The sequence below is a fragment of the Falco naumanni genome, chromosome W (genome assembly GCF_017639655.2).
Source record: "Falco naumanni isolate bFalNau1 chromosome W, bFalNau1.pat, whole genome shotgun sequence".
In the NCBI taxonomy this organism is placed as follows: Eukaryota; Metazoa; Chordata; class Aves; order Falconiformes; family Falconidae; genus Falco; species Falco naumanni.
The window spans coordinates 25,806,196-25,827,932 of record NC_054079.1 but is presented as its reverse complement, the minus strand read 5'-3'; the positions used below and the strand labels follow the sequence as shown (position 1 = coordinate 25,827,932).

The window sequence follows — 21,737 nt, the reverse complement described above, 5'->3', positions numbered from 1 at the left end:
ATACTATAGTTTAATTAATTTTATAAGCTATACTATAGCTTAATTTGTGGTGTAGAATTGGGCAGGGAGATCTTAATAACTTTGATACCTTAGTATTTTGGAATGGGGACTTAGAATTTGCAAATGGGAAAAAGATTTTTACATGTGTTATTGTTTCAAAATCACAGTTCTGAGTGTACACAGCAATATTAAAACATTGATACCATGAAAGTAGCTGCAGTGTTAGTCTTATGTCCAGCTTGTAATGTATCAACACAAAACATGCACCTGTCTTGGGAAAACTTCATTTCACTTGGTGAAAGGAGTTTCTTATACCAGACAGCAATGTGGACAAGGCTAATTTTTGCCGTGGCCTTTGCTCTGGGATGAATTCTGCAAGATTGTGAGCCAGTGTGGCCCTTTGTTCCCCAGAAATTCAGTGTTGACATGGAATTGGAGGTTAGAGTGGAGGAAAGATACACAGTCACAGCTCACTGCAGTCAGTCTTATCTAGAAGGTTTAATATCATAGTGATATTTCATAATATGTGGTACTTTTTCTGATACTAATGCATCAGAAAGATTAGTGTTTTCCATCATTAATTAATGTCAGTAGAAATTCGTATAGTTGTTATTCAAAGATTTGAGTCAAAGGTGTTTTACAAAAATACTTTTTTTGTGCACTGTAGTACAATAATTGTGTGTAAAGAATTAATTCTCTTGATCTTGAGGTTCCTTAGATAAGATGTGGAAGATAAGAGTAAGCTAGGTATATGCTGGAGTGTATAACTTCTGAATAGAAGCAAGCTTATTTGGGAGGAGGAAGCAAAAAGCATGGGGAAATAGGGATATGAATGTAGCAGTTGAGGGCAGGTAGGGAGAGACAAAAAAACATTAGGTAAAGTGCTGAAATGACCTTCTGTAATTGACTGAAACATACATCTACAGAATGTGGAGCAGAACAGTTGAGTGCAACAATGTAGACTGTAAACTGGCTGTGGCTGGGATAGTGAAAACACAGTGAATAGAAATCTGAGCCAGATGATGAGTATTGAAGAATGTGTGGTGTTACTAGAAAATAGAAACTAAAGTGAGCTTGGTGGGGAAGCGCTGTTACTATTATGATAAGCTCAAGAAATAGGTGTGGTATGAATAAAATGTATTCTTTTAAAATGAAAATCTCTGGCAGAAGAGTTATTATTAGAGCAATACAGCAGAGTAAGATTTGAAGCTTCCAAGTCCTTTGCCTGTAACTTCTTAAATCAAAGATCGGTGTTTATTTTGATAGCAAGTTAAAACACCGTAAGAATTGTAATATGAAGTTACTTTGAATTGAATGTTCACAAACTGAGTTTGCTTTAAGTAAATGTTTGTCTAGAACTCATTTGCTTTTGAAACTGAATCTTTTCTAAACTAAGGGAAAAAATCTGAGAGTGCTCATACACCGGAACAGGTTGTCTAGAGCAGTCTTTGCAATCTCCATTCTTGGAAATGGCTAGAACCTGACTGGGCACAAAGCCCTGAGAAACCGAATGTAACTTCAAATTTAGCTGTGCTCTGAGCACAGGGTTTGAACAGATGACCTCCAAATCTTTGTTTGAGCCTAATATTCTGTGATTTTTAAGCTCTGCCTAGTCAGTAAAGCTAGTTGGACTGTGTATCTTTTTATCTTTTCATATGAAGAAGCGCTAGAAATTCCTTGAACTCAAAGATGCTAATAAGGATATTAGAATTTATTTTGGAAAAGAATTAAACCTACAAAGAAAACTTGCTAAGTTGCCAGGTCAATCAGCTTCTTTGCTTGTAATTTGGTTCAACTTTTTTCTCACTGCGTTGGGGATAAAGCTAAACTGAATTACTTTCTTTGTTGTGATGAAGAACACGCATGTGGTTTGTTACCATAGCTCAGCTGACATACTGTATTTCATTGTTTGCTTTGATAACTTGACCAGATTCCCAAGTCGTTTGGAGTCTTATTTATTGGGACTAAGTTTAAATACTTGATGTGATGCAGTATGGAAAATTATTACTTAAGGTAGAGGTAGTAAAAGAATTGTAGAGAAGGAGCTGATAGGAACAGTTAGTAGAATTAAAGAGTGATTATCAAATAGGAATAATTGCAGTGGAGTACCCTGGGGATTGGTCTTGAGCCTTACTTAGTATTTATATTAGTATGGTGTATTGTGATATTTGATGCAAGGAAAATATTGTCAATACAAGAAGCTGCTCTGAGGAAGGTAGACTGTTTGGAAAGAAAGCAGTGTGTGTACCACAGCTGAAACGTCATCTGAAATGATGCATACAGTTCTTGCCATCTGTAGTAAGGAAGGAAGTATACATAATACTAGGATAGATGCAAAGAACAACTGCAAGAAAGATCAGTGGAATAGGGAGTCTTGCAAAATTAGTCTGGGAGGAGGTAAGTTAATCTCAGCAAATATGATGAGGCACTAATCACCAAACCAGGATGAAAAACTCTTGTAGGTTAAATGAAGTCGGTACAAAAAATCTTTTGATATAAATTACTTACATGAAAGTGTTCTGGTCATAATGTTAAGAGTTTCTCAGTAAGACCGGGGGAGAAAAAGAAACATCATAAATTTAGGAAATATGTGTCCTGTGAATTTCTGTACCATAACTTTTAAAAAGGAAGGAGGAGTCAATTCTAGAATATTTTTCTTGTAGTCTTTGCAAACTTGGTCACTAGCTCTGCATGATGTTGCAGAAGCAAGGGGAACAGATTTGCTAACGTAAATGTGGTCATAGAAACTAATTAGCCTTAGAAATCAAATTATTTGGACTTGTTAATTTATACCATGATAAGGAAGTTTGATACAAAAATAGCACAGAAGAAATGAAACTGTAGCAGAATCTTAATAGTCCTGCTCATATGATCACAATCTCTTCACGATATTAAATACTGAAAACTGTCAGGCAGACTTAATCATATATATTCTGAGAACAAAAGCATTTCTTTGATAAACTGACTGATATTTTTACCTCATAGTGTGTTGTGAACACTGTATTGTATTTTTTAATAGTAACTTAAGCATGGTTTCATGAAACATGAAGAGCCAAATTAATGCTTCCTGGACAGGTCCCTGTTCTTTCTCTCCCTCCCATTCCCCCCCCCCTACTTCCATACATATAATTTATGTGGGGTCTGCACTCAGCAGACTGTTTTATGAGCTCCAATGTTTGTAATGCTTCTACCATGTTAGAAAATGAGCCCAGGAAAAAAATTTCTCAGTTTTCTGCTAGATTAATGAGTTAAATCAGTGCACTTAATAGCTTGACAAGTAGCAGAGCTAGCACTAGGGATTGAATAGGATGGCATAGCCAGGTTTAGTATATGGGAGGTGGGATGTATAAGAGTGGGAATAGGATGGAGCAAGATTTTCCTTGTTGGCAGTATTAGACTGTTGATGTGTTCAAGTGCAGTCAGAGTTAAATAGTCTGCTGTCTGTTTTCTCAATTTAATGTATTTTTAGTAGATGCATACGATAATGTGAATTACCTCAGAACTTTTTAATATTTTACACCTCTGTACTGTTAGCTATGTAGATAATGCAGCCTAATTTTATAGATTGTCATTGACTTATTACCATCATAAAATAATCTTCCTGAATTTTCTGGTGGAGTCTAATTTCTCATCTTAAACTGACAAAACAGAGAAACTGCCCTATATACATCAAGTAGGAGGAATTGTTTCGAGCAGTGGTGGGAGCTACACCAGAATGGCTCATGTCTTTTCCTTCCACTGTTATGTTAAGAAGCTGAAAATAAAATGAAACATAATTGTGAGTACAACTCACAGCTTAATTAAGTTTGGATGGAATGCAAGTGGTCTTTTAAGCAATCAGGGGCTTAAGATGGGAAGAAGGTGGAGTCCAGGCATGTAATCAAATATTTCCTCTGTGTGTTTCTGCCTGTAGGAATTTTATTATTTTTTTTAAATATATTAAAGTTAATGGGTTCTGCTGTAATTGACTAAAATCAGTTTTTCTTAATAAATAAATAAAAAATGACTAAATACAAGGGAGTTATGGAAAAGTCTTTGCAAAAATAATAGTATCTATAATTAAAAGGTGCTTTGTTTCTGGTAGTTATGTCAGAGAGAATATTGTAGTCTTTAGGAGAAAAAATTACTATAACTTCTTGTTCTTTTGGTTTTAGAGCATAACCATGCTGCAGTTCCACTTTGCCACTGAGTATGTTTGCTTCAAGTGAGATTTAATTTTTCTATTTTACTTCTAAAAAATTAGGGGATGCTGCCTTCTCTAATAGGCATGGAATTGGTTTTGAATTATATTTTTATAGTGGTATAGACATTCTTAAATATTATTGAAAAGCAGTGCTGGAAGTGTACTAAAAATTTCAGAATAGTCACTCAATCCCCATTTCATATCAATGTTCCAGATAGTGATATTTTGCCAGTTTATTTGTTTAAAATAAAAATAACTATTGTAGGCTTTTAATCATAATGCACAGTTATAGATCAATATAGGACAATAATATTAGTTTCAGTTCAAATAATTAAGCCTTTGAAGCCATATTTTTTTTTTATTTCCACTGTTAATATTTACTCATTCTAGTAAATAGCCACATATTAATGTCCTAACCTGCAAATTTAAGAGAGGCAGATTAGTCTCGTCATGTGTCTGGAAGTTTGCCAGAGCTTCTGGTAGCAGTCATCTTGCTCGATCTGACTGACTGTTCTTTTGATGCTTCGTGTTGTGAGGCAGTAGAGTTCTGTATGAGTGAGTGGGACCAGCTTTTACAATTCTAAACTTTTGTGGGAAAAGTCTCTTATCAGAGGTGTGTGTATTTAAAGTGTCTTTGCCTTAAATTTAAGAGTTCTCAGCTAATTTTCATGCAAGTCTTTAAAATCTCATTACTTTAATATGGTTTACTGAAAACATCATGCAAGTGCAGGTCAGTAATGAGCTCTCACAGAAAAGCAGTATTTTTCTGAATTTGACAGGTATGTCAGTTTTATTGAAGAACTACTAAAACACTTAAAAACTTATTGGTCATGAAAAGTTAATGGTGTAAGGCTTCTGTATTATTTTAAATGAAAGACTTTGGTTCTTTTCAAGCAGTGGAAACACCCCCCCCCCCCCCCCACCCCCTTTGCTAAGAAGAAAGTCACCACCTACATAATATGTCTGCATCCACAGAAACTTCAAAATGATACAGCCTTTTTCATGGGGTGGAAGAGGGGTAATAAAAGCCATTAAAATGTATGATAGCTGCTCCAGGTCTGTTTGTAAGAATAGACAGGTATTAATCAAATCTGTGAATTTTGAAATGTTTAGGCATTAGCTAGTATGTTGAATCAATCTAATTATTTACTTACTGTCTTTTTCCAATATAGCCAGCAGCCAGCTTCAGGTGTAGCGTATTCCCATCCAACTACAGTTGCTAGCTACACTGTTCCACCAGGCACCAGTTGCTGCAACACACTGTTACCTGCGCGGCCTATGCTCCGCAGCAGCTACAGTTGCAGTTGCCAGGCCTGCTCCAGTAGCTGTTGCGGCCTCTGCAACAGCTGCTGCTTATGGAGGCTATCCTACATCGCACACAGCTACAGATTATGGTTATACACAGAGGCAACAAGAAGCTCCACCACCACCACCACCTGTCACAAGCAGATTACCAGGTGTGTTAAAATAAACAATTGCTTGTGTGATTTTTAAATTATATGTTCAAAGGAGGAGGCCTGGCTTGGATAAGAGAATGTGATGATATTTATATCTTTTTCTTCCATGAATCAGTTTGATTGCAACTCAAATTACTTAGTAGCTATAAACTGATAGAATGTGAAGTGACTGCAGTCTCATATGCCTGTGTATAGAGGATTATCAGCAGTAGTACTGCAGGAGCTAAGATTTAGATGTCCACACAGTAAGCTATGAATTGACATTTATCTTCCAAATGATTTTGTGAACTTCTGCTGAAATTATTTGTCTCAGCTAGCCTAAATGTTCAAGTGGCATGTGGTAAACTGGGTCTATGGAACTGATTTAGATGAAAAAACTGTTCAATAAAATTTTTCAGTGGGAGATATATGTTCCTTTGTCAGATTTCTGGGTGCCGCAGGGAGCCCTAGTACCAATGTAAGAGGATAGAAGATTACCCTAGGAGAGGAAACTACCCCTTTGAGTAGGTTTTGGGTATCCTTTGTGAGACCACTGCCTAATCTTGTGTTGCTACAAGCTTCTACAAAAGGGAACTGTTTGTCTGTTTCATCTAGCCCCTGACCTTTGCTTGACACTTCCTTGCATTGAATCTACAGTTGTCAGGCATTTGGTGGGTCATTTCAGGATAAGGATCCCACAGAAAACAACCAACCAAAAAAGAAGTAGCATCTTTTCCACAGATTTGACAGACTTCTGCAGAATTTCCTTGGTTCTGCACAGTTGTGATGCCAATGCAAGAGATAAAGGTGGGATTGTGTAGGGCTGTGAGGAGAGATGTGATGGTACCTCAGACAACTTCCCCATTCTTGCGCTGGCTTAAATGTCATATGAAACAACATCCTGTCAGTGACTTGTATTTCTCTTCAGTCCAGGAATAAAGAAACTTAGCAATACAAATCAGAGTGCTGCATCAGTTTACAGTTGGAAGATTTCAGTCTGTAGTGGTTATCTTGGGACTTATCTAACATAAGTGTTTACTCCTGTTCAGTTTTAAGAAAGAGTGAGAAATTGCAGTTTTCCCTGCTCTGTCCAGATTCACACAGTGCAAGCATATATGTACCATCAGTAACCCTAGCCCATTGGTTTCAGACAGCTTAGATGCAGAAGATGAGGGATTATACATGGCCAGGTAGTTTCCCCATTGGAAATGTTGAATTTTATTTGTATTTTTATCAGCTTTTTTTCTACATTAGCATTTGTTAGTCTAGTCTTTAGTGGATATTTCTAGGCTGTGTGTTTATGCGCAAGAGTTACCAAACTCTTATGGCATGGCCCGTAGTTAAAATGTGCATTTACTCTGAGAAGACACTGAAATACTATGTCCTTTGTAATAATTCTTTAATTTTTTTAGTCCTAAACTTATCAAGGCATTATCTAGATTCTAATTAGTATTTTTGTTTGTTTAAAAGGACTTACTGTTGCTCTATGTTATAAATTCCTTTGTATGGCTTTTGTAATTTGTCATGTATGGTAATGAATCAAAATGTAGGAATCTTTCCAGTAGCACATTTACTCATAAATACAAGGTCATTAAACTAGTCAATTATTAGATGCATTCAGGCAGAAAAGAGTCCCCTAAAACTAAAGAAAAATAATTCTTACTTTACACAGGCTGGATGGAAAAGAGGTTTATTGTTATATTTCTTTGAAATCAAATGAAATCGTATACGTTAGTACATTTCGGCTAATGTAGTTTGTTGCCTTGCTACCCCCTCAGTTGATCAACTCTGCACTTTACATAAATTATGGTGAGGATGGGAGAATATATGTACATGCATATAGTGCCTTCCAAGCCCTCCCTTTCTAAGCTTGCTAACCATCTCCTGAGTTCTGGAGTTTTTTGAGTGGGCTACTTACCTTTCCCTTATAAACTAGATATGGATTCCCCAACGGAATAGTTGATACACCAAAAGTAAAGGAAGGCTTTAAAAGTATAACTTTCATACTCTAAAAAATATAACCAAGAAAAGTATTGTTGATTGTGGGATTTTTAAAGCCAGTAAAGGTTCATGTTGTAAACTTGTGAGTTTATTGTAGTTTGTGGAAATCTGTGGTGTTTTTTTACTTCATGTTTTACAGGAATGTAATCTGATACAGTTGTCATGAAAAACTAGTGAGAATAGTTGCTTTTGGTAACAAAAATAATTTGGAAAGGGAAAGTGACTTAATAGCATGAGGTTAATTCCTATATTAAGTCTGAACAAGGCCATCAGGGTTGTCTTCAGGCCTGAAGTATCTGTAAACATAAATTTAATTCTTTAATGCATATATTAGTATATACTGTCTCTAAATATTTTTTAAATATCTAATGTAGTAGAATAGAAGAAAATTCTTTGCTGCTGCTAATGACTCTTTATTACTCCAGATATATATTTAAGGAGAAATTTGCTGGGTTTTCTCTTTTGAATTTTTAGGATTCCTATTCTTATGTTCGATCTACCGCCCAGCTGTCGCTTATGACAGCAAACAATACTATCAACAACCAACAGCAACTGCTGCAGCTGTGGCTGCTGCTGCCTGCCACCTCAACCTTCAGTAGCTGAATCATACTACCAGTACAGGTGGGCTGTCATGATTCAAACTCCTGTCATTATACACAGTCTGCGTACTACCTTAAAAATATGTCTTTAAATATTTCACATTATCCAGATTTGGGTTGTAGTTTAGTTTTCCACATGTAATCCCTGTCATGTGTAGAAAAATTAGCTGTACCTAGAATTTGAATGTTATTGTGACACTGCATATGTAACTATCTTTGAGGTCTGGATTGTTATTAAATACACTCAAAACATACTTCTAGGCAAACTTTTAAAAGTCAGTGGTGGGTTCAGATTACAACTTTTTTTTTTTTATTCTTTTAGTTACTTAATGTATGTACTTTAATTATCGGTATCATGAATGCTACTATGTGTAAATCCTATTTACTTTTTGTACTATAAGTAGGGATAATAGGAAAGTTTAAATGTTTCTTAGGTTTAGTGTACACTAGTAAAACCATTGAACAAGAAGGGTTGTTTAAAAACATGGCAGCACCAGTTAAAAATACGTAAATCTGAGGTACTGTAGAAAGAACCAAAAAACCAAAACCAAAACACCAAACAGAATAAAAAAACACCAAACAAAAAGGAAAAAAAAAAACCCAACCAAACTAAAACAAAACCCACTTGTTATGTGTTTATTCCCCAGCATATCATTAAGTATCACTTAATATGGTTTGCATTTCATTCAACTAAAGCATGTCAATATTCGTACACTTCTATTTTCTATCCTAATTAGCTCCAAAAGCAGGATATAGCCAAGGGGCAACTCAGTATACCCAAGCCCAGCAAACACGACAAGTGACAGCTATAAAACCTGCAACCCCAAGTCCAGCAACAACTACGTTTTCTATATATCCGTATCCTCTACTACTGTGCAGCCAGTAGCAGCTGCAGCTACTGTTGTTCCATCCTATACTCAAAGTGCAACGTACAGTACAACAGCAGTTACTTATTCTGGTAAGAATTTTGTGTATTAAGTTGCTGGGAACTTTGCAGTTGTTACTGGAGAGGATTTAAATGCTCAGAATTTTAGCAGTTTGTGTTCAATTGCATCTTAGTCTACTGAGAAGTATCAACCAGTTTAAATCATAAATAATGGCAAAATATTTTTATGCTATCTTTAAAAGAGGTTGATGTTTGTACGTGCCTGTTTTGTTACATTGAGGAATCCAAAGTGTTGGCATTATGTGCATGGTGTTTTATGACTTTACTGTAAGGTTTGGAGAGAAAAGATGGGGGATTAGAAAAAATAACGAAACATCCCACACAAATATTATCCCCAGGGAAACTGGGAGCATGCTGCCATCAAACAGCAGTGACAGAGAGGAGCGCTCCAATATAAATCTTGTAAGTTTTGGGTTGTCTTGACCCAAAATGGGAGGAAAAGGGGTGATGCTAAATAAAAAATAACTTTCCCTTTCAAACATTAGAAATCCAAAAAGTAGTTAAAGATGAAAAGATGTTAACTTTATGGCCCAGATAGTAATCAACTGGCATATTATAGCTACCTTGAACTTTTCTGTTTTGTTTTCTGTTTAAAAATGGATTTTAAGACTTCCTTGAAACAGAACCTGATCAGAGGATTAAAATGGTTGAACGTGTAGATATAGAAAGGTTTATGGGGAAAACTGGCTCAAAGGTGCGAAAGCCCAGTTCCTTGATTTATTCAACTTTGATACTAGAAAACAAGGAGTGTGTAGACAGGGTGTGCTGCGGAGGTTTTAGCAGGCAAGCAGCTTCTTTGTACTAGAACAATTTAAATCAGTGAAATAGAATGTAATAGCAGTAGCAATTCTGTCTTTTTATCTTTCTTTTCTACACCACGCCACCCCCCCACCCCCCCATCTGTCCTCCTTTTCATTTTGGAACTTGAACAGTAAATCTGATTCTGGAAGACTACTTACTATATGGCCTTTGATAAATCTTTTATTAAAATTCTTAGAATGATAGAACTGTAGGTTTGGGTGGAAGGGACCTTAAAGATCATCTAGTTCCAGCCCCCCTTCCATGGGCAGGGGCACCTTCCACTAGCCCAGGTTGCTCAAAGCCCCATCCAGCCTGGCCTTGAACACTTTCAGGGAGGGGGCGTCCACAGCTTCTCTGGGCAACCTGTTCCAGTGTCTCACCACCCTCACAGTAATGAATTTCTTCCTTATATCTAATCTAAATCTACCCTCTTTTAGCTTAAAGCCATTCCCTCTTGTCCTGTCGCTACAGGCCCTACTAAAAAGTCTGTCCCCATCTTTCTTGTAGGCTCCCTTTAGGTACTGGAAGGCTCCTATAAGGTCTCCCCAGAGCCTTCTCTTCTCCAGGCTGAAGAACTCCAACTCTTTCAGCCTTTCCTCACAGGAGAGGTACTCCAGCCCTCTGATCATCTTTGTGGCTCTCCTCTGGACTTGCTCCACCAGGTCCATGTCTTCCTTATGTTGGAGCTCCAGAGCTGAACGCAGTACTCCAGGCGAGGTCTCATGAGAATAGAATAGAAGGGGAGAATCACCTCCCTTGACCTGCTGGTCATGTTTCTTTTGATGCAGCCCAGGATTCGTTGGCTTTCTGGGCTGCAAGCACACATTGTTGGGCCATGTTGAGCTTCTTGTCCACCAGCACCCCCAAGTCGTCCTCCTCAGGGCTGCTCTCAATCCATTCTCCACCCAGCTGTTATTGATACTGGGGTTGCCCTGACCCAGGTACAAGACCTTGTAGTTGGCCTTGTTGAACTTCACTAGGTTTGCATGGGCCCACCTCTCAAGCTTGTCAAGGTCCCTCTGCATGGTATCCCTTCCATCCACTTGTCACCAGTCTCCACTTGGCTATTGAGCCGTTGACGGCAATTCTTTGAGTGTGACTATCCAGCCAATTCCTTACCCACAGAGTGGTCCACGCATGTCTTTCCCGTTTTAGAGACAAGGATGTTGTGCAGGACCCTGTCGAAAGCTTTGCACAAGTCCCAGGTAGATGAGGTCAGTTGCTCTTCCCTCATCCGTCAGCACTGTAACCCCGTTGTAGAAGGCCACCAAATTTGTCAGGCATGACTTGCTCTTGGTGAAGCCACGTTGGCTGTCACCAGTCACCTCCTTGTTTTCCATGTGCCTTTGCATAGTTTCCAGGAGGATCTGCTCCATGGTCTTGCTGGGTACTGAGGTGAGACTGACTGTCCTGTAGGTTCCCGGGTCTTCCTTTTTTCCCTTTTTAAAAATGGGGGTTATGTTTACCCTTTTCCAATCCATGGGAACTTCACCGGACTGCCACGACTTCTCAAACATGATGGATAGAAGCTTAGCTTAGTTCCCTTGGCACCTGTGGATGCATCTCATCAGGTGCCCTGGACTTGTGCACCTTCAGGTTCCTTAGATGGTCTCGAACCTGATCTTTTCTGACAGCGGGCAGTTCTTCATTCTCCCAGTCCCTGCCTTTGCCTTCTGTGACTTGGGCAGTGTGGCTGGAGTACTTCCTGGTGAAGACCGAGGCAATGAAGTCATTGAGTACCTCAGCTTTCTCCATGTCCTGGGTAATCAGGTCTCCTGTTTCCTTCTGGAGAGGGTCCACATTTTTCCTGGTCATCTTTTTATCACTGATGTACTTATAGAAGCTTTTCTTGTTGTCCTTGACATCCCTGTCCAGATTTAATTCTGTCAAGGGCTTTAGCTTTCCTAACCTAATCCCTGGCTGCTCAGATAGTTTCTCTCTATTCCTCCCAGGCTGCCTATCCTTGCTTCCACCATCTGTATGCTTCCTTTTTGTGTTTGATTTCCTCCAGCAGCTCCTTGTTCATCCATGCAGGCCTCCTGGCATTTTTGCCCAACTTTGTCTTTGTTGGGATGCATCGCTCATCACTTCTAAGCTTGGAGGAAGTGATCTTTGAACATTAACCAGCTTTCTTGGCCCCTCTTCCCTCCAGGGCTTTATCCCATGGTACTCTACCAAGCAGATCCCTGAAGAGCCAGTCTTCTCTCCTGAAGTCCAGGGTGGTGATCTTGCTGCATGCCCTCCTCGCTACCCTAAGGATCTTGATTTCCACCATTTTGGGGTCACTGCAGCCAAGGCTGCTTTTGAGCTTTGCATTCCCCACCAGCCCCTCCTTGTTGGCGAGAATAAGGTCCAGCATGGCACCTCTCCTTGGAGAAGGAAGTTATCAATGCATTCCAGGAACCTCCTGAATTGCCTGTGCCCTGCTGTTGTCTCTCCAATAGATATCTTGTTACATCATACTCAGTCTTAACAGAAAATTTCACATAATTTCACGTATTCCTTAGGGATGCTTTGATATATGAAATATAACTACATTTGATTTGTCTAAAATCAAATATATTCCTGATACAAGCGGTACGCTATGTATTTGTGGGCTGTGAAACATCAAGAAAAATTCAGACTGCATCACAAGATCTCAATAAATTGTTTATATCCTGCCCCCCCCCCAGTATTCAATATGCTTGGAATTAGTGGATTTGGGGATTTTGTAATTGATACATGATGTACAGTGATGTAACGTTTTATTTTGATCTTTGAGGTACCTCTTATTCTGGCTATGAAGCTGCAGTGTATTCAGCTGCATCGTCCTATTACCAGCAGCAGCAGCAACAGAAACAGGCAGTGGCAGCAGCTGCTGCTGCTGCTGCAACAGCCGCTTGGACAGGGACTACCTTTACTAAAAAGGCACCATTCCAAAATAAGCAGCTGAAACCGAAGCAACCTCCCAAACCACCCCAGATCCACTACTGTGATGTTTGTAAGATCAGCTGTGCTGGACCACAGGTATATATATATATACAAAAATACAATATTCTGCTACATACTTCAGTCATAATATTTTCAGCTAAAAAAATGACCCCTTTAAGAATATTTGTTAATTTTTAAAGACTTGATTCTATACTTTTACTAAAGTTTTACAATTAAATGAAAATGTGTGCTATTATAGAAAAGGTCCTATGAGAAGACAAAAAGATAGATCCCCTTAGCTTGTATAGTGAAGCTTCTTCAGCTGTGCTTTGGACTCCAGAAGTATTCTAAACTTTGAATTTGATTTGCTTTTTTAGCACAGCAAGTTTCTTAGAAAATACTTTTTTCAAAACTTTGTGAATGGTAAGCCTGAAAATTTATTCTTCATTGTATTCCAGCATCTCAGTTTAGTTTCACGGTGGGTACAAGTGCATAAAAAGTAGATATCAATTCATGTAGAGTGCTTGTGTCTGGTGAAACAGTTCTTACTCTTTAGGCAAATTTGTCATTCTTTCCTACCCTGTCTGCTCTGTAGTTTGCCACTGTTGGTATAGGAACAAATAGCAACTTCTGCATTTCATTTTCAGCACAGCTTTATTTATGCATTACCTTCTTTTGAATTTATTTTTTTTTATTCTCTGGATACATATAATAACTGTGGTTTTGCAGTTTAAGGAAAATTAAAAATCAAGAACAATTTAATGCAGTGCAGGAAATTGCAACAGAGATGCAGTTTTCTGGTCTTGTTAAGCTTTCAATGGTAATATCTGTTGACCAGTACTTGATTGAGGAAGTGAGAAGGTAGAAGAGAAAAGACCATATTGTATTACCTAAAAGTGGAATCCTGGCGGTAAAGAAAATTCCTTGGTCTTAAAGTGGCCTGCTTATTCCTTAGAGCATGTCATATGGAAGAAATGTTTGATGTAGGAAGTATTTTCTCATACAAAGCATATGTTCTATATTACATGTATTCACGAGTGATGAACAAGCAGTACGAAGACAGGTTATTGTGTGTGTATTGTTTATTTAAACAGACTTATAAAGAACACTTAGAAGGCCAGAAACACAAAAAGAAAGAAGCAGCATTAAAAGCTTCCCAGAACACCAATAACAGCAGCACTTCTGTTCGTGGAACTCAGAATCAGTTGCGTTGTGAGCTTTGTGATGTGTCTTGTACAGGGGCAGATGCTTATGCTGCCCATATTCGTGGAGCCAAGCATCAGAAAGTAAGAACTTTCTCTTGTCCTTATTATACAAGTCAGTCGTATATTTCTTCCCATAATTTTTTCTCATCTAAGAGAGGAGAAAATATGCAGAAACAATATAATTTGAATTATTTTGTTTAAAGACATTTAGTTCTGGTTTTGTTTCAAACTTATCTTTAAGCTCACTATTAGAAAGGCCTTGTTGGGAGCAAGGGGGGAAAATATTGCCACTGCATCAATGAGAAGAGGATATATTGGGGAAAGTATGTAAATTGTAGGAAGAAGGTATAGAGTAAGATGGGGAAAGCATCAATGAGGACATCCAGTAGCATGCTTGTGCCCCCTAACTCTTTTCAAGACTTTTCTTGACGTTTTTCTTATTTGTCTGGTGCTGAGAAACTCTCAGTGCACTTTGAAACACTGTAAGCTGAGTCAGTGCCAAAGGACAGGACTATTATGCGTCACTTTTTGGTATTTCTTGCAAGGGTTCCTTGCTCCCATATACCAATGTCCTGTAGTAGACTTTATAATGTCTATGTTTGGAAGAGTTTTGGTAAGCATACTTTCCCTACTATCTGGGTGCAGTTAGGTAGACATTGTGGAATAAAGACTGCGGACTGTACTGTGAACCCCTGTGGACCAGTGTTTTAAATTTGACCATACAATAGTGAACGGAATGGCTGTGTAGAATGTGTGATTAGATATTACAGATTTTCCTCATAACTCTGGAAAGGTTAATGTCAGTAACAGATACAAGTATTAATATTCAGCTTTTATAGCTCTTTGTATCTCAGAACACTGTACGAAGTGGCATCAATAACATCATTCCTATTAACATAAATATAGCAAATTTAAGACAATTTTCCCAATATTATTTTTGTTAGTACAAGAACAAAAATTATAATTTAGATAGACTTTCCTAGTGTTCTTTTTTTCATTAATGAAGTTGAGCCATTAAATTTTTGGGTTGTGCCCAGTAACTCCATAGGTATATATTATCTTTATATATTTGGATGTCGTTTCTCTTCCTTATAGATAGGCACTAACTAATGCTAATTTAGGTTGTCATCAGTGTAAAAATGAAATCTCAAAGGACTCTATTTCTTTGGTATGCTGAAGTATCTTGTGAATTCTACTGGAAAAAAGTAATTCTGAAGAGTTGCTTGAACTTAAATTTATAGTATTATGTGGTATTAATATGTCTGTATTCTGATGGGGAACATGCTTAAAAACTAACAAAACCCTAAGATGTATGTATACAGTTGTGTTCATATCGTGATTGTGTATATGTGTTTGCATTAAAGGCATGTCTAGCAGATTTGTTTGGGTTTTTTTTTTGGTTTTGGGTGGGTTTTTTTCCAGCTACTTTCAAACTCAATCTTTAGTTTTCATTTTGCATGTTTTTTCTTATGGACTTACATGCATTGCTTTTTCAGGTGATGATCAGCTGTCACCAAAAAGAAGTATTCTGTCTCAAGCATATTGTGAAAAGGCCTCTGCTTATTACTTCTAAGAATAAGCATGTACCTCTTCACTTTCTGTGAAATACTAAAGAGCTCTGAAATATGCCTCTTGCATCCTCCTTAACAGTCTCTGCAGATGTGCTTTAAAAAAACCAACAAACAAACCCCCAAACAAACAAAAAACCCAAAAAACACCAAAAAAACCCTTTGAGGAATATCTACTGTTTTACGAAGTAACCTAGAAAGTTTATTAATAAAAATACTCTTAAAATGTAATGATCAAAAGAGACAGTGATGTTGAATCTGAATTAAATAACTCTTATTTACAAATATTATTTGGAACCACGATAGTTCAATGTACTACAATTTTTGGAGGTAGAATAAAAAGCAACCAGGCAACAAAACAGTAAGGTTGAAAGTTTGAGCAAAATGTTTCCTTGAGTTTTACTGGCTTGTGAGTTTATTGGCTTTCTGTTCTTGTCTATGCAGCTTTTGGAGCAAATATCTGAATTTCTAATGGAATAAGCAATCTGAGATAACTATTAAGTATTTCCTTGTTACAGATGACAAGAACTTTACATGTCAGTCCGTGTGTCGTGTCCATCCACCCGTCCCCCCGATCACTTTTTGTAAAGAAGCAATAACTTTTTAGTTATATTGATTTATATATATATATTTTAGCAATATTGATGCTTCTGTTAAAGCTTCCATAACCTATAACAAGTTCATTTTTATAGTTATCCCAGGAAGATCATATTATGAATTTCTCTTTATTCTTACAGGTAGTCAAGTTGCACACAAAGCTTGGCAAACCCATTCCTTCAACTGAACCAAATGTGGTTACCCAAGCTACTTCCTCAACATCCATATCTGCTTCTAAACCAACTGTCTCTGCTTCAAATATATTAACTAGCAGCAGTACTGTGAACTCCTCTGTTGCATCCTCTGCAGTGAAAATTCTTACTCCCACGGCAAATGCACCACTTAATGCAGTGTCCAACAACAAAACATCTTCAACCCCTGCTAATATAGCTGTAAAGAAAATATCTACACCGAAAATAAACTTTGTTGGCAAGTACAGAAGTCAGTCTTTATTTTAAAGCCTAACCTATTCTATATATTTTTTTTAAGATTTTAGTGCAACAAATACAAATGTATTTAGTTAACTTTTATGTGTAACTGTTCTGTTTAAGAGAATTAATGATAGGTGAAAATAAGAATATATATAAAAGTTTGGCTTCACAGTTCATGGTGTTTTCTGCTCTGTTGTCTCCACCTGACCTCTCTTGGAGGCTTCTCCCACCTTTGGTTTCTTATGTAGTAGTTGTTGGAGTATTGCATTTTATAGTCCAGTCGGTCCTAATTTCAGTTTACAGCCTGGGCTGTTAAGGCAACCTGCAGTAGATTAGCAGTTGATAACTGGGCAACTGAAACACCCTTGTAACGCTAGAAATCTAACAGTGGAAACATGAAATAAACATGACAGACATGTAGAGACAGGAAGCAGTTGTTCAATAAGCTATCCTACTCTTGAAGGAAAGACCTATGCAATTGCAACACTGAGATTATACTACCTTTGTTAGTACAAACATTATAAGGTTTTGAAGTACTTTTTTTTTTGGATCCACTAACAAAAAAATATCTGATGACAAAAAAAAAAAAAAAAGAAAAAAAAGGAAGACAATTAAAATATATTTGCCGAGTTGTTCCCATTCAGTGCATGAAAATGAATGATAAACTTTTGCTTTATATTGTTGCAATATTGCTTCTTGCTAAAATAAAAAATTAGGTGTTTAAATAACTTTGTTAAACTTTTTTAAAAAAACCTTTAATTGTATTTAAAATATGTTAGTTTTAATTAATTTTAAAAGTCTGATAATGCTTTAGCCAGAACATTGCAAATAGTCTTCAGTTTTCACATCATGTGTAATCATATTCTCATTTTATGAAAGTTAATGATTTTACTTTTTTTATTTGTAGGTGGTAATAAGCTTCAGACAACAGGAAGTAAACTGGAAGAAATTAAATCAGCTGAAAGTGTTAAAACAACAACTGCTGCTACAGTACAAACGAACGAAGTAAAATCAGACACAGCAGCTGAACCAGTGACTCCTACAACTCTTGCTGCTTTGCAAAGTGATGTCCAGCCAGTAGGCCATGACTATGTGGAGGAGGTATTGATGTAAAAATGTGGATTACTTTTTAACTGCTTTAGTAAAAAATTATTCAACGTGAAACATCACAGAATGGCTGAGGTTGGAAGGGACCTCTGGAGATCATCTGGTCCAACCCACCTGCTCAAGCAGGGCCACCTGGAGCCAGTTGCCCAGGACCATGTCCAGACAGCTTTTGAATATCTCCAAGGAGGGAGATTCCAAAAGTTCCCTGGGCAATCTGTGCCAGTGCTCAGTCACTCTTACAGTAACAAAACAAAACAAGTGTTTCCTGATGTTCAGAGGGAACCTCCTGTGTTTCTGTTTGTGCTTATTGCCTCTGGTTCTGTCACTGGGCACCACTGAAAAGAGCCTGACTCTATCCTCTTTGTACCCTCCCTTCAGGTATTTAAATACGTTAATTAGATCCCCTCCCAAGCCTTCTCCTCTCTAGGCTAAACAGTCCCAGCTCTCTCAGCCTTTCCTCATAGGAGAGAGGCTCCAGTCCATCATCTTTGTGCCTTTCATTGAATGCTCTCTGGTATGTCCATGTCTCTCTTGCACTGGGAGCCCAGAACTGCATGTGGGATTCCAGGTGTGGCCTCACCAGTTGTTAAAGGGGAAATTCACACAGACGTGGGTACCGCTAGGTTGCTTTAATCACAACTCAGAGTTGGGCCACCACCTCAGTGAGTGGCAGAGAACAAAGGGATGCAGCACAGCTTGTATACACTAATCAGATCATTAGTCAGTGTCTGAGGTTTTAGGAGTTTCTTTTGGTCTTATCAGCTCTGGAATCCATCACCTGACCTTGTCCCAGCTGATACATCTATTCTGGTTCCAGTCTCTGCCTCAGTTCTTAGGTCCTGTTTGGATCATGATCTTCTTTCTGCCTGCTTTAACTCACACAATCCTTCAAGCACACTTAGTCTTTGAACAAGCAATTCCTATTCATCTGCATTAAAACAAATAACGATTCTTTTTTTCTAAAGCCATCTCTTTTTCAGAAAGCACCTGTGTAAACAAATTGATCATCTATTTTTTTTTCTATTTAAACCAGCCTTGGATTAGGGCTATACAAGGCCAAGGCCTGGTTCTGCCAGTTAGCAGCTTTAACACTTTAAATTTCTTTATTCAAACTATGTTTTCTTTAACACCAGTGCTGGGTTAGAGAAGAAGGATCACCTCACTCAACCTGTTAGGTAATACTTTGTAATGCAGGCCAGAATGCCATTTGCCACCTTTGCTGCAAGGGCACATTGTTGGCTCAATTTCAACTTGGTGTTCACCAGGCCCCACCCCAGGTTCTTTTCTGCCAAGATGCTTTTCAGCTGGGTGGCTCCCAGCATATATTGGTGCATGGGGTTGTTCCTCCCTAGGTGCAGGACTTCACACTTCTCCCTGTTGAACTTCACAAGGTTCCTGTCAGCCCATTTTCTCCAGCCTATTGAGATCTCTCTCTGGATGGCAGTGCAATCTTCTGGTATATCAGCCACTTGCTCCTAGTTTTGCATCATCAATAAACTTGCTGAGGATACGTCCTGCCCCATCATCCAGATCATTAATGAAGATGTTAAAACAGGACTGGACCCAGTATTGACTCTTGAGGTAGGCTGCTAGTTACTAGCCTCCAGCTAGGTTTTGTTCTACTGATCGCCACCCTCTGGGCCTTGTCATTCAACCAGCTTTTATCCACCTAACTGTATGCTTATCCAGCCCATACATCAACAGCTTGTCTATAGAATATTATGGTGAGACTGTGTCAAAGGCCTTACTGAAGTCCAGGTAGACCAGGGGTCCTCAAACTACGCCCTGCAGCCGGATACGGCCCCCCAGGGTCCTCAATCTGGCCCCCGGTATTTACAGAACTCCCCCCCCCCCCCGCTGGGGGTTGGGGGGGGGAAACCAAGCAGCCGCAGATGACTGCCTGCCACTTCATCCGCACGCCGGCCCCCTGTTTAAAAAGTTTGAGGACCCCTGAGGTAGACAATATCGGCTGCTTCATCTACCAGGCCAGTCATGTCATTGCAGAAGTTTGAGTTGATCAAGCACGACTTCCCTTGGTGAAGCCATGCTGACTATTGATGATTTTCTTGTCCTTAATGTGCCTGGAAATGGTTTCCAGGATTAGTTGCTCCATCACCTTCCTAGGGATCGAGGTGAGGCTGACTGGCCTGTAATTCCCTGGGTCCTCTGTGAAGATAAAAGTGATAAGGCATTGAACCTGCAAAGGCTTGTGCATATGTTTACATTTTTGTATTGTGCATGTTTCTTTTGAGCTCAGTGTGGGCATGAGATGTGTGGATGAAGTCTGATGTAAATTTTTCATCATTTGCAGCTTTGTAATTATTTGACTCAATATGTTTAGGCTCGAGTTTAAAGCTGTGTACTCTTTAGAATGGAAGAACTTTGTTCTTTGTTCATTACCAAACACAATGTTGTGTCTGTCAGAATTGAAAGTTCTTTTTTCCCTTCTTTCAGTTACTGTGTGAACTTTTTAGCATGTTTTAAGATGTGTAGATATTTTCCCATGTCACTGAATTAGGTTAATTTTTACATCAGCTTTGGTTTTCTTGTTTTGTTTTTTTGGTGGTTTTTTTTGGTGGTTTTTTTTTTTTAAAAAAAACACACCTCAAAACCCAGTGTGTTATAACTTCATTTTCCAGGTAAGAAATGATGAAGGAAAGGTGATCCGCTTTCACTGTAAACTTTGTGAGTGCAGTTTTAATGATCCTAATGCCAAGGAGATGCACTTAAAAGGGAGGCGGCACAGACTTCAGTATAAGGTTAGTAGAAATGCTAATGCTTCTATCTAAAAATCTACCAGATGGCAGCTGACTGATTACACAACCTTACGTTTAAAGACTAGTCAAAAGTAGGTACTCTAAGTAAACAGCATATACAAAACCCCTAGATAAATATATTTCTTGGGGAATATAGTTGCTGTGGTTTAACCCCACTGGTAATTAAGTACTGCACAGCTGCTTGCTCACTCCTCCCTCACCCAGAGGGATGGGAAGGAGAATCAGAAAGGAATGTAAAACTTGAGGGATGAGATAAGAACTATTTAATAATTAAAAGAAAATAAAAACAACAGTAATAATAACAACAATTATAATGAAAAGGCGGGAGAAAGGGAGGGGAACAAAATCCAAAGGAAGGGAGGAAAGAAAACGAGTGATGCACAATACAGTTGCTCACCACCTGCTGACATGCCCAGCTAGTGCCTGAGCAATGATTGGCAGCCCCAGCCAACCCCCCCCAGTTTATATACAGAGCATGACTTTCCATGGTATGGAATATCCCCTTGGCTAGTTCAGGTCAGCTGTCCTGGCTGTGTCCCCTCCCAGTTTCTTGTGGCTCTCCAGCTTCTTGCTGGTAGGGCCCGAGAAACTGAAAAGTCCTTGACTTAGTATAAACACTGCCTAGCAACAACTAAAAACATCCTTTACCAACCTTGTTGTCACACCAAATCCAAAACACAGCACTGCACCAGCTACTAAGAAGAAAATTAACTCTATCCCAGCTGGAAACAGGACAGTAGTCTTTAAAGTAGTAATGCAAACTCTGAAACTACATTTTGGTTTGGGTTTTTTTTTTTAAACATTTTGAGCAATGCTTTCAGGCAACTTTTGCAACATTAAAATATTGTACAACATATGCAAGCAACAGTAGGTGTGTTATGTTGTTTACCATGAATTTCAAATAGCGTAAAATCGTAGTGCTCAATGTTTTTGGCAGGATAAACCACATAAACCCTTTGTGGAGACATTTGAGAAAATAAGTTGCAGGCTTTTAGAGTCGTGAATGGAGAGAGAGACCTATACTGACATATGGTTTTCGTTTTGATTATTATAAGATTATATAGGAAGAATCTTACTGTGGTTACAGGAAATACAGAGGCCTGCATAATCATGAAAGGGATGAAAAAAAGAGAAAAATTGCCAAAGAATGTATTCAGTAACTCATGATTATGCCCC

At 38.3% G+C, this 21,737-nt stretch overlaps 1 protein-coding gene and 1 non-coding gene across 2 annotated transcripts in view; both read left to right on the top strand.

The window, feature by feature from the left end:
* The window catches only part of LOC121080513 (zinc finger RNA-binding protein-like), a 29,115-nt gene extending 8,535 nt beyond the window's left edge, over window positions 1-20,580 (top strand). Inside the window, 13 exon segments of the mRNA XM_040578573.1 lie at window positions 5,356-5,416; window positions 5,418-5,642; window positions 8,095-8,119; window positions 8,122-8,198; window positions 8,201-8,235; window positions 8,711-8,715; window positions 8,957-9,081; window positions 9,084-9,177; window positions 12,728-12,972; window positions 13,971-14,162; window positions 16,387-16,675; window positions 17,585-17,778; window positions 20,424-20,580. Of these exon segments, the coding sequence (XP_040434507.1) occupies window positions 5,356-5,416; window positions 5,418-5,642; window positions 8,095-8,119; window positions 8,122-8,198; window positions 8,201-8,235; window positions 8,711-8,715; window positions 8,957-9,081; window positions 9,084-9,177; window positions 12,728-12,972; window positions 13,971-14,162; window positions 16,387-16,675; window positions 17,585-17,778; window positions 20,424-20,573 (1,717 nt within the window). The 3' untranslated portion in view covers window positions 20,574-20,580.
* LOC121080719 lies at window positions 2,667-2,803 on the top strand. The gene has a single exon (XR_005825482.1). It is a non-coding gene; the product is annotated as a small nucleolar RNA SNORA66 (small nucleolar RNA).
* Window positions 20,581-21,737: the final 1,157 nt, after the last annotated feature.